Raw genomic sequence first — 12,981 nt, 5'->3', positions numbered from 1 at the left:
TGCCTTGAGGTGTGTGATGTTATGGTAACATAGCTAGTTACCACCTCACTCTCTTTCTTCATTTATTAGCATGCCATGTCACCAAAATGCCTTGAGATGTGTGATGTTACTAGCTATGTTACTCCACTATAAGCAGTCTTACACTTCACATGTACCGTGCTAAACCAGCGTGCAAACGTGCTTGCAAGGATCGACGTGGATTTCTCGTGTTTGATCTATCGCTAGCTGCCTAACCAATCCATCGCCTCCAAAATAACAACCAATTTGTGGATGGGTGGTTAGGAGAATAGTGGTACCTCCAACCTGTAAGAGTTTAAACCTCGGGTTTAATTTTTGGTCTCTTATAAAAGGTGAAATGCTTTTTTGTGGGAGGCAATTTTCCGTCGGCAGCGAGTTGAATGTGCTGACTTCGTAAATCTAAAGATCAGCCAAATAAAATTTCTTTGACTCTGTCTATCGAAGGTACTTATAGGGATAGGGTGTACGCACGTTTATAGAGATGAGTGTAGCATATTTGTATGTGCTATATATATCTATCTATGTATGAACTGTGTTTCGTAAAAGAAAAATCCATCGCTCCCTCTATTTTTTTTTCTTTCTCCTTTTCCTCTGAGCTAGCGAAGTCTGCGCTTTGACTTGAGTCGATTTGTTTGGTTCACGGGAGCCCAACACTAGCCAATCAAGCCGCCCGGAACCGAAACCACAACATTATCATTCCTTCGTTCCGAGATGATTTAAGGCTGGTCATAGTGAGGAGTAACTTAGACTAGTAACATATGCTATGTTACTAGTCTAGGTTACTACCTTCATAGTGGGTAGTAACTTATATATGGTGTCATGCATTGTAGTATCATTTATTATGTTCTAACTCATCTTTCATTGAGGTGTGTGATGTTATGATAACATAGCTAGTTACCACCTTACTCTTTTTGTTCATTTATTAACATACCATGTCACCGAAATTCCTTGAGATATATGGTATGTGATGTTACTAGCTATGTTAATCCTACTATAAGCAGTCTAACAAGAGATCGAATGCCTAATTTCAGAGTCACGTACTACTACCGCTACCGCCCGGAAATTCAAACAACCTTCATGTATCTCGTAACCTACGACCTGCCTAGCTAGTTTTTTTTTTTGAGTGCTAAAGAGCTTCATTCAAGTACTGTCAGGTGATTGGTTACAATCTAAAGCCAAAGCTTTAGCAATCGTGTCCGGAAAAGAATCAAACCAGACTAAACTAACACCCACTCGGCGCACATAAGTGGCACACTCATGTGCAGCATGGTTCTAAGCTCTATTAGCTTTTACAATTTTCCAGTTACTAAGATTTGAAACACTATGAAAAAAATCAGTGTATATGCTTCTGAGATGCGACTTTGAATCATTGCCCATCTTTTGATTTTGAATAACAGCATCACAATCAGATTCAAAGATGATGTTGACTCCTGGGTAGTCTTTAGCCGTGTTAGCAGCATACAACAATGCCATTGCTTCGGATTCTTCAGCACTAGTGCACTGGTGCAAAATACTACCCGCTGCAATGATCACTCTTTCATTGTGATCTCTGATCACCACCGCCGAGGATGCAGCACCTGTGTTAGCAACAAAGGAGCCATCAATGTTGGCTTTGATCCAGTTGGGCGGTGGGGAGATCCATCCAATATTATCAGATTTTTGATTCTTCGTCTCTCTTGAATGAGGGGCTTCAACCGGTTTTTTGCCTCTGTCTTCAGTATTTGAAAGAGACAAACAAGCAGGGTTATGATTATTAATAATATGAACATAAGAAAGGAGAAACCTCACTGATTGATCAATTGTAGCCTCTCCCTTTCCATGAACAATATTGTCTCTCAAGAACCAGGATCTCCATAAGACGAGGAGAATAGCCTGATGCATATCTTTTGCCGAGTTATTTAGCAAAATAAGCAGCCAGTCATCCCCTGTTTTCCTGAAGTTCTCTTCCTCTGGTAAATTCCAGAAATCTCACATTCTATTTCTCAACGCTTTTGCCTTTGTGCAATCAACAGCTGCATGATGGCTATCTTCAATACCATTTCCACAAATGTTGCAGAAGTTGTAGACCTCTAACTTTCTGCGCCATTTGTTTTTTTGTGTGGCCAGATTATCAGAAGCCAGGCGCCAGCCATAAATTCTGATTTTATTGGGAACATCAGCCTTCCAAATTTTGTCCCACATCATTCGGTTTCCATCAGGGTTGCCACTAGAAGCTCTTCACGAGTTCACAATCCCTCTTCAAAACGCGCTTCTGTCGGATATTTAGACATGATATATGATTGTTCATAGAAAGAGAGTTTTGAATATTTGTCATGTGCCCCTGTGTATTTTTTTTTAAAAAATTCACCGATCTATTAATAATTATCAACAGTAGTACAAAGAGATTCAAAAGTAATAAAAATTACAAAAAGGTCATTGAACCACCTAGAGACGATGAGCCGAAGACGCGCCGCCGTCCTCGCCCCTCCATCACCGGAGCCAGACAAAGCTTGTCGTAGTAGAGTTTGTTATAGTAGACAGACAAAAAATCATCGTACTAAGGCCCCAAAGGACCCCAGCATATGTATTCTTGAGAGGAATTAGTTTTGCCTTTGCGCTAAAACATGTGTAAGATGGTCCAACTAGGTCACAACTAAGCACGCAAGAAATTTTGTAATCCCCACGAACATTCGTGCTCAAGAAAGGAAACACTGGTAGAAAAATGGCCTTTAGTCGCGGTTCGCAACTGCCATTAGTCGCGGTTGCGCAACCGCGACTAATTAAGCGCGACTAAAGGCCCCCCCCTTTAGTCGCGGTTGCTTACGAACCGCGACTAAAGGCCCGTCCACGTGGGCGGCTACCGTGCGCCTGGACGAAGGACCTTTAGTCGCGGTTGGTGTCCCCAACCGGAACTAAAGGCTATTTCGTTAATTTTTTTTAATTCATCTGGATTTCTAATTTTTTTTCACTCCGTTTTTTTTTCTTTTTTTTCAGAATTTCTCTTATTTCAGTTATTTGCATAGCTTAGTCTCTATCTCTAACTACACTTATCTCTAGTCAAATTACTTACTCGTGGTCAAACTTCCCGCTCGGTCACCCATCCTCCCACTACTCCACCTCTAGCACGCTTAACTTCCGAGTTCCATTCCGTTCCGCATCCAAGTGCTTCGCGCGCATGTATGTGATAGTAGTATCATATCAATGTTGATCGATGTCACATTTCTTTATTGTTTGAATTTCAAATAATTCTTTTAATAAACAAAAGTAATGATGTAATAGTAATATTGATTAAATAAATAAACATTAACTTTTTAATTTGTATTATTTTTAATTTTATTAATTAATTAAATATTTTTTTAAAAAAACCTAAAATCTAAAATTTGGGTAAAAATGATAGTAATCTTTATGCAGAATGAAATTATTAATTTTAGGTTTTAAAAAATTAAAAAAATATAAAATCCATAATTTATAGAAAAAACTAAAATCTTCCTGCTTTTGTATTTCCATTTGGAATTTTGAGAATCTAAAAATTGGAATTCGGATGTAACTTTTTCCCAGGATTTTTTTGATATATTATACGTTTTTTTCCGACGTCGTATGCAAAAGTTATTACGGTTTTACCATTTTTTAAACTTTTTTTGCAAAAAAAAGTGGAAATTCGAATTTCTTAATTTCTCCGAATAGTAGGTTGCATAACATACAAGAATCTGAAAACAATTTTTTTTTTGAATTTTCTATCATTTTCTTTTGTATTTTACAAACCAAAAAAGGCGATCCACGGGGGGGGGGTGCAGGGTGCGTGGGAGTAAAAAAACTCGGAAAAACCTTTAGTCGCGGTTGGGGACACCAACCGCGACTAAAGGGTACCCTTTAGTCGCGGTTGGTGTCCCCCAACCGCGACTAAAGGTTTTTCCGCCGGCCGCATTCCTCCATAGCCCTTTAGTCCCGGTTGGTGTTACCAACCGCGACTAAAGGGGTACCCTTTCGTCGCGGATGGAGCATTAGTCGCGGGTCGCCTCCCGAACCGCGACTAAAGCCCCCTTTAGTCGCGGTTCGAATATTTCCGGGACTAATGGGGGTGGACGGAAGCCTCTTTTTCTACTAGTGAAAGCACTCGGTTCTAGATGTGTAGACCATCTCATGGTTCATAACCTTACAAGGAAAGCACACATGTTGTGTTTCACAAATATTTCTGTCTAGCTTGTAATCCTAAAACCTAGACATCAGACCAAAAATTCGTAACAGTTGGGTGTGATAAAACGCTACCAGCCCTACTTGTCTCGTAGATCAACTTCATCGGTTGTGTTCCATACCATAAAAAACATGTATGTGCACTACAGTTTTCTGAAAAAACATGTATGAGGAGCATAGAAGGCCACAAAGAATTATTGGGGATAAGGTACTCTTTCTAGGACGAATAGCTACTAAGATCAGCTATTGATCTGGACAAAGTAGTAACTCTAGATTTTGCGGAGTTTACATGCTGTTTCCCACATTTCCATTACACTATCCGGACAAGATCTCTTCAGCTGAATGTACCCTCTGCTTGCCACCACATCATCTATTTTAGTACAAGAAGCAATAAATCGAATGCAAGCATCTTTTAGTCCGGAACAACTATGCTGATCGGCTAAAGCCAATACAGTTGCAACAGACTCAGCATCGAGGTCTTTGCAAAGGATGTTTTCGCACATAAGCTTCAGCCTTTCCATGGCATAACGATCCGCAGCCACAAGCAGGTGTCGTGTCACCTCTTTCTTATCGTCTCCCTCCAAGTCGTCGTCCATCTTGGGAGGTAACGAATCGGTATAGATGAAGTGGAGCAAAACCTTGAAGATGGCAGGCTGCATATCATCAATGATGACCCGGTTTGAGTCCTTCTCCTTCATCGGCCCGTAGAGCAGAGCCTTGAAAACCGGCGACCGCATCGCTAGCACGAGCTTGTGGGCGGGGAGTTCCTCTCCTTGGACCTCGAACGTCACATCTGCGCCCTCCTTTGCATCTAGCAGCTTCCCGAGTTGCTCCGTGATGTCGGACGGTGGCACCTCGATATGGTCCTCCAAAACATACGGCTCCTTGATGACGGTCATGGCGCATTTGAGAGTGAGACGATCGTCAACAACATAGTCCGATGCTTCCACCGTGGCCCTGTCTATGGTGCGCGTGACAAGGCAGTCTGCATTGGAAAATTTCTCCGTGAAGGCCACCAACGAAGAGAACCGCTTGGTCCTCCAGTCGAAGATGCTGATTGTGCAGGATACCCGCGCCCGTTCTTCGTTCGGGTCCATTTCGACCAGCTCCAGAACGAGTGTTATGGCGTCCTTGTTATCTTCCGTAGGTCCGTCACGTCCGTCCGGGTAATAGCGGATGCACCACTCATGGCCGCCAACAGTGAAGCATGACGACTGGATGTAGTGGCCGACGCCCATGCCCCTGTGAAGGCTGTGATCGAGTATCTTGAACAAGTGCTCGCCCTGCTCCGACTCCACTGTGCACGTCGATGCGCTCAGCAAGATCGACATTAGAATTGCTTGGTAAGAGATATCTGAAAAGAGGTGTAGATCGATCCTTGAGGTGATTTCTTTCTCTCTTTCTTTTCCAGACAACACCTCATATTTATATACTATCTACGTAGTACCTGCGTTGATCGAATCGAATTAGGACATGATGTACTTGCTTGGTACGGGAATCTGTCGAACGGTCGGTGGCTGGCTCCGTAACCGAGTCGAGCACGATCAGGGCACGATCGTTTCCTCTGCATGCCATCCTTAGCGCCGTCGAGACCTGCTTGCCGTTAATTACCTGGCGCGCTGCTCGTGTAACGGCCTCCTGACGGATTGTGTGGGTCCTCCCGGGGCGTGCAGCAGGATGTCGAGGAAGCGGTCGACGATCGGACTGAGATCTGAACAGTGCCGTGACATGCACCCCTTTTCTCACCGTCGGATCTAGATTAGATGGCAGGATATCACTGGAACCATCTACAGTGCATTTGCTACAGGACATTTGGTACAGGATATTGCTACAGTTCATGCGCTACAGGACCATCTACAGTCGCGCGGTACAGTGTTTGATCGTGTGTGTTCATTTTCAATCCTACGGCCTACGGTGCATGTCACCGCACTGTTCATGAGGCATGTCACCTGATCTCAGTCCTCGACGATCAGGAGGCGGACCTACAAAGGCGCGCGGTACAGTGTTTGATCGTGTGTGTTCATTTTCAATCCTACGGCATACGGTGCATGTCACCGCACTGTTCATGAGGCATGTCACCTGATCTCAGTCCTCGACGATCAGGAGGCGGACCTACAAAAAAAAATCTTGGGCGAGCCAACCTATAGCAGAGCATAAAAAACACTAATTCTAAACCATGTATTTTCAGAGGCAACTAGGCATTAGTCAATACTGCATACATTTGATACATCAGATTATATGATGAATTAATTTCTCCAAACAAAATAAAGCTTGACAAGATTCAGTTTGACTAAAACTATGGAGCAGCTAAAGTCTAACGGACAATTTTAGGATGCAATGATGTTTTGCCGTGAAGGGAGTTAGGGAAAATTGAATTACCGTCTGTTTTGTTGTGCGCCATCCCTGGGAGGAATTTTAGCATCTGCGGCTTGTGCGGGGTTGTACTGGCCCGCAGTCTATTGTCGCTGTTCATCGTTGGTGCTAGCTATCCGGCCATTGGCAGCCTGCGTCTGCTGCCTAGGGCTTGGTTGCGTGGGGCCTATCCGCCTGGGCTGCCTGCTGGATGGTCGCCAATCGCTAGATCGAGTCGCTCCGGCGGTCCGGCTGCTACCTCCGCCGCCCAGTCATCGGCGGCAGGTTGACCGGCGGTAGGTCGTTAGCTACCCTAGCCTAACCTACGGCCATGGACGTTGTGTACTAGCAGCGGAGCAGGAAACAACGAAGTACGAGGAGCCAGGAGCAGGCGACGGGAAATTCTATATGCCGACCACGTCGGTGGTTACCGCGCGCCCCACACCCACGCGCAAGGTTTGGGCCGGCCTGGTCGGCCCAGTTCATGTTATTTTCCGTTTTCTGTTTTATTTTTTTCTGTTTCTGTTTCTTTTTTTTTCTGTTTCTTTTTCATTCTTAAGATTTAATTTTTTAAATTTAAATATATTTTAAATGTAAAATGGTCTATCTCAAATGTTCGAAAAAAATTCAAATTCGAAAATTGTTCAAGTATAAAAATTGTTTAAATTCGAAAATTGTTCAAGTATAAAAAATGTTTAAATATGAAAATTGTTTAAATATGATATTTGTTCAAATTCGAAATTGTTTAAATATAAAAATTGTTCGAATTCAAAAATTGTTTAAATTTAAAAGTTGATCAAATTTTAAAAATGTTCAAATTCGGAAATTGTTATATATAAAAAATAATAAATTTTGAAAATTTGTTCCAATTTAAAATTTGTTTCAATTTGAAAATTGTTCAAATCTAAAAAAATAAAAAAGCTGTTCAGGAACTGCAGCCGTTCAAGATCGTGGGCCGGGTCCAACAACGGCGGGCGGGTGTGCGGCTCCTCGCTCGCCACCGAGCAGGTCGGTTGAAAGCACGTCCCCCCATGCGACGAACTGAATCGTAGCAAACCAGTTGTTCTCGTATCGATTGGGTCTGTCTGAGCGGGCTTTACACATTTACGAATAGGCATAATTTTTTTCTCACTCTTGGGCTGGGCGGGCCATGACCCAGGTTTGCCCTAACATAGGGCTGCCAGTGATCAGGAGGGATATCATCACTCGCGCGTCGTGTGCAGATTATAATGAACCAGAAAGAGTTTCATGGTTACTAACAAAACCTGGAGTCTTCTCAATCAATTCAATGTATTCTTTTTTTGGTAGCTAAAAAAATCAATTTCCCTTATAGAGTTATGTGGACTCTCAAATTTCCCTTGAGGATCAAAGGTTTCTGTTGGTTAGTAATAAAAAACAGGATCCTGACTAAAGAGAATCTTAAGAAAAAGGGTGGGAAAACGTGGAACTTTGCGAGTTTTGTGATGATCATGAGACTCAAGAGCATCTTTTCTTCGTGTTCCCTTTAGCTAAGTACATTTGAAGTGTGTTTGGGGTTTCACTTGGGATTAGTAAGCTACTTGAATGTTTTAGTGATCTGTACAATAATTGGTTTAATCCTCACTCAGGTAGAGATAGACAAGCAATTATTATTGGTTTGGTGGCGGTTGTCTAGGCTGTGTGGAGAACAAGAAACAAATCTGTTTTCCAAAGCACTCGTCCTGGAGATCCCACAAACGTTGTTCTTTTTGCATGTCAGTTTATTAACACGTGGTTAGAATTGCAGAAAAAGAATTGCAGAAAAGCGGGGTGCAAAAGCTACTACTTCACGGAGCTAAAGAAATGGCGCGGGTGACGCAGGAGAATTTTTTGGGCAGAACCATGGATGGAATCCCGTGAGAAGAAGGATTACCGCGTAAAATCATGCCTCTGCTGAAAATCTCGATTAAAAGGATTTGTATGCCATGTTATCTAGCGCCTCCCTGTAGTAGTTCGTAGCTTGAGATGTTACTATTTCTTGCTTTTAAAAGTGTCGGTTATGTTGCTTGTACTTTGTTTGCTGGATCCTTTTTGTTGGTGGAAAGATAGCATGGGTTGTCTTGCTATCTCGTTAAGTAGTCTCTGGATCTTGTAAAAACCTGCGAGACACTTCAGTTTCCTTATTGAAACCGAGGATCTCATGTGGGATTCCTTTTCTCAAAAAAAATGTGAAAAGTCCACCTCCACACCCACATGTGGGAATGCGCTGTAGAGATGATCTCTCGCACTTGTCATTTTCTGTTTTCTCGGCATGTTGGCCCTATTTTGGGCCACAAAAGAAGCTCACCATTTGGAAAGCAGTAGCTAGTGATTTTTCCTGTATCTAAAACTTCCTCAACTTGAATGGTAGCTTTATGATGTTGTAACTGTTTGCTTTAGATGTTCGGAAATATTCTAGCTTCTTCTCAAATTCTCCTTATTAGAGGATTTTCCAGAATTACCAGCTTGTTGTTTTCTTTTCCTTCTCCATCATGCCTAATAAGGGGAGTTGTTAGCATAAAACCACCACTTTAGCAGCTAAATCTTCATTTTGATACCACTTTGTGTTGCGGGATCAAAAAAATCACTAGATTTTGCCCAGGTTTTCTCAAATAGCACTAAACCGTCTCTGAACGCGAATTGACACGATTTCTGGCAACCCTAGCTCACTGTCAGGGGTGACGTGACAATGCTTGACGGCTGCCGTTAACGGCCATTGACAGTGCGTGGGTCCCACCCACTTGTGGACGCATATGTCGTTAAAACAGCTGCTAGGGTTTCAGTTCCCCCGCGCGCGCGTTATTCCCCACCCACCTTATGTCCATTCCCGGCGATGGCACGGAGAGAGGCGGCGCATCTCCGAAGATCCAGATCGGCGGTAGAGGTCCCGATGTGTTGGCCGCGAGCGGTGGCGGCGGCGTGAACCAGAGCGACCTCACAGATTCGGAGTCGTCGTTGGCAGCGATGCCGTCGTTGGAGGCGAGGGCTGCTACAGCATTTGCTCGGGCGGTGATCTCGACGCTGGCGAAGAGCAGCCACCGATGGGCTACCTCATTGGGAGGTGTCGAGTAAGTTTTCCTCTCCTTTCTTATCTGCTGCTTTGAACTCGTGTTTTAGATCTGCCAGCTAGCTCGAGTTGCTCACTGGGAATAGTAGTATCATAAACATAAATAGGATGAAATGGCCCTAAAATTTTGGACTAAATAGGTTTATTTGAGAATTTATTTAGCACTGCCCAATGAACCTGACTTTTTCATATGTATTGTACCAATGTAGTATATTTCTTAAATAAGAAACTGAAGCAATATAGCGGTTATGATGATATTTGGGACATCAGATTTAATATTCCTGGTGGAGATAATATGGAAAGAAATGTGGGCCAATCTGATATCATGGTTCTTAACCTTTTAGCCACGATTGAATGTTATGGCTATGGAATAAGGGACAACATGTATTTTGTTAAAGAAAAAGAGATAGGGCTGGCAGGAATGGAAGTTATTGACAGTATGGCCAAGGTAGAGGAGATGCTAGCTTTATATGAAGATGAAAAATGTGTCAATATAATAGTGTTGAAGAAAAATGCAGTGTGGTCAGCTGGACTGAATGTGGGGCCAGATGAGGCAGTATTGCATGATGTGCCTGTCAGACTATCTGTTGATCCTGATGGTGTCAACTATATATCAGATGATGATGAAGAGATAGAGATACCCGTGGCAGTGGATTACTCAGATGTGATGTATGTTGGCACACAACGGAGTTGCATCATGCAGAGGGGCAAAGAGATTGTACCATTGCCTGATGATGAGGATGGGTTCTTCTACCCTTGACAGTTCAAACCTGAGGAGCATAACAGAGCAGTTGTAGAGGAACTAGAGCTAATGAGGGAATTGAAGGGGGCAGAAACTAGCAAAGGAGCAAGATCCAGAAGTTGCTCACATAATGGAGAAGATGAATAGACAGAAGAAGCAGAGAGATGACCCTTATATGCACTATGAAGGGGATACAGATGTGGAAGAGCTATATGAAGATGAGGAAGAGTCCAGTGATGATGAGGAGAAACTTGAGCCTGATTACTTTGTGAATAAACAACCAATGAGGCCAGGCCAAACTAACAGGAGTCATCATGAAGTAGTGGAGTACCAATCTGGTGACTTCATTTCTTCTACTGACGAGGAGAGCAGCCCAGATGATGTGGGTAATACTGATGATGATGGTGTTGTGAAGAAAGTACCTCTTGCAAGTGGAAAGAAGAGAAAGTTAAAGAAGATGAAGAAGAGGATCTGGTATGATCCCTACAGGGCAGATCCTCATTTCCAGTTTTGCATCAAGTTGTGTTTCAAAAATGTGTATGAATTTAGAGTTGCTTTGAGGAATTATCACATTGCACAACTGAGAAACTATGAGTACCATAGAAACGGTGCTGACAGAATTATTGTGAAATGCACTAAGAAAGGAATTGAGCAGAGCTGTAAATTCTATCTGATAGCCTCAGAAGTTGCACATGAGTCAACCTTTTGCATTAGGAAATTCAACAATGTACACACTTGTCTACCTGTTGGAGATAAAACCAAAGTATCCATTGATTGGCTGGCTTGTCAATCTGAGCAGGCTGTTAGGACAGATCCAAACACCACTGTTAACACTCTTATTGACAATGCCAATTTAAGATTTGGACTGGAAGTGTCAAGGAGCAAAGCCTCTAGGGCAAGGAGAAAAGCATTTGATATTGTAATGGGAGATCAGAAGGCACATTACACAAGAATCAGAGACTACTTGCAGGCTATTCTTGATACAAATCCAGACAGTAGATGCATTGTGACAACTAAGCAGCTGGTGGAGCATCGAAGCCCTAACCCCAGATTTCATGGGCTCTTTATCTGTCTAAATGCTTCTCTCCAGGTTTTCTTAATGGATGTAGGCCTTTCATAGGTAATGGTTGCTTCCTACTGCTCTATGTCATAATGCTTGCTTCCTAGTGCTTATCACTATGTTCAATTGTAGGTGTTGATGGTTGATTCATCAAGTTGACAACTGGACAACAAATTCTAGCTGCAACAGGGAGGGATGGGAACAACAATATATTCCCTATTGCATTTGGTGTAGTGGACAAGGAGGACACAACCAGCTGGTTGTGGTTTTTTACACAACTTAAATACTGCATTGGGGAAGGTGGCCAATTTGGAAATTATACAATAATTTCATACAGACATAAGGTACTCCTTCTAGCAACTATTGTTATTTCATTGTCAACTATTGCATGTAGTCCATGTAGTAACATATACTTCCTTTTTTTTTGCTTCTGGTAGGGTCTACTCAAAGCTATATCTCAAGTATTCCCCAACTCCCCCAAATATATAGTCTTAGGCATATCTATGCCAACTTCCAGTCGGCTGGGTTTAGAGAACCAGAGGTTAAAAAGTACATGGATGCAGCAAGCTACTCCTACACCAAGAATGGATTTGATCTTGCAATGGAAGCTCTCAAAGCTGATTGTGAGGAGGTATACAATTAGCTAGTGCAGATACCAGCTAAAGCTTGGGCTAGGTATCTATTTGACAGTAATTGCAAGACTGATCTAGTTGTCAACAATATCAGTGAAGTATTCAATAGAATGATATTGAATGTGAGGAACAAACCAATAAGGACTATGCTTGAAGGAATAAGGAACAAACTGATGGTCAAATACAGTGAAACCAGGGACAAGGCAGAAACAGCTAGATGGGAAATTACTCCATTCTATGCTGAGAAGCTAGAGGAGGCAAAAAGGTGGTCCAGAGAGTGCGGTGCCAAGCTTGCTGAGGAGGGTCTATGGCAAGTCACTAGTGGAAGTGGTAGAGTTGTGGCTTTTGATCTAAGAGCTAAAATATGTGGATGTAGAAAATGCATCTCACAGGTGTTCCTTGCAGTCATGCAGTGGCTGCAATATTGAAGCTATCACAGCACCCAGAGGACTATGTGCATGACTTTTTCAAAAAACAATGTACAAGAAGGCTTTCTCATATACTGTCTACCCTGTTCCTGGACCTGAAGATTGGACTAGGACAGATACACCAGACATTGACCCACCAGTGTTCAAAGACAAACCTGGAAGGAAGCAAACTGTCAGAAGGAAAGGAAAATTTGAGGTTCCAGCTCCCAGAGATTCATCTTGGATGGCCTCTATCACTTGCAGCAATTGCAAGCTAGTGGGCCACAGATACACCAATTGTACACAACCACTTAGGCCAGGGTTTCAATCTAGGAAAGACAACCACCAGGTAAATAGTTGCAAACCACAGTGCTCCTTGCTTTAACATGAATTTGGTTTAACATGAAGTTGGTTTGTCATTGCAGCCAAGCAGGCACAGTGAGTGCTCCTCCACCTCTGCACCAACAGCTCCTGCTGCCAGTGCTCCTCCAGCAGCAGCTGCAAGTGCTCCTCCAACAGCACCAGCAAGACCTCCT

General features: G+C 42.8%; 1 protein-coding gene across 1 annotated transcript; it reads right to left on the bottom strand.

Moving 5' to 3' along the window:
* Positions 1 to 4,457: 4,457 nt before the first annotated feature.
* LOC124663979 (BTB/POZ and MATH domain-containing protein 2-like) lies at positions 4,458 to 5,519 on the bottom strand. Its single transcript, XM_047201602.1, has one exon. It carries the CDS (start codon positions 5,517 to 5,519, stop codon positions 4,458 to 4,460), a length of 1,062 nt encoding a protein of 353 aa, XP_047057558.1.
* Positions 5,520 to 12,981: the final 7,462 nt, after the last annotated feature.

This window comes from Lolium rigidum, chromosome 6 (assembly GCF_022539505.1).
Source record: "Lolium rigidum isolate FL_2022 chromosome 6, APGP_CSIRO_Lrig_0.1, whole genome shotgun sequence".
NCBI classification, from domain to species: Eukaryota; Viridiplantae; Streptophyta; class Magnoliopsida; order Poales; family Poaceae; genus Lolium; species Lolium rigidum.
This window is presented reverse-complemented; position numbering and strand designations above follow the sequence as displayed.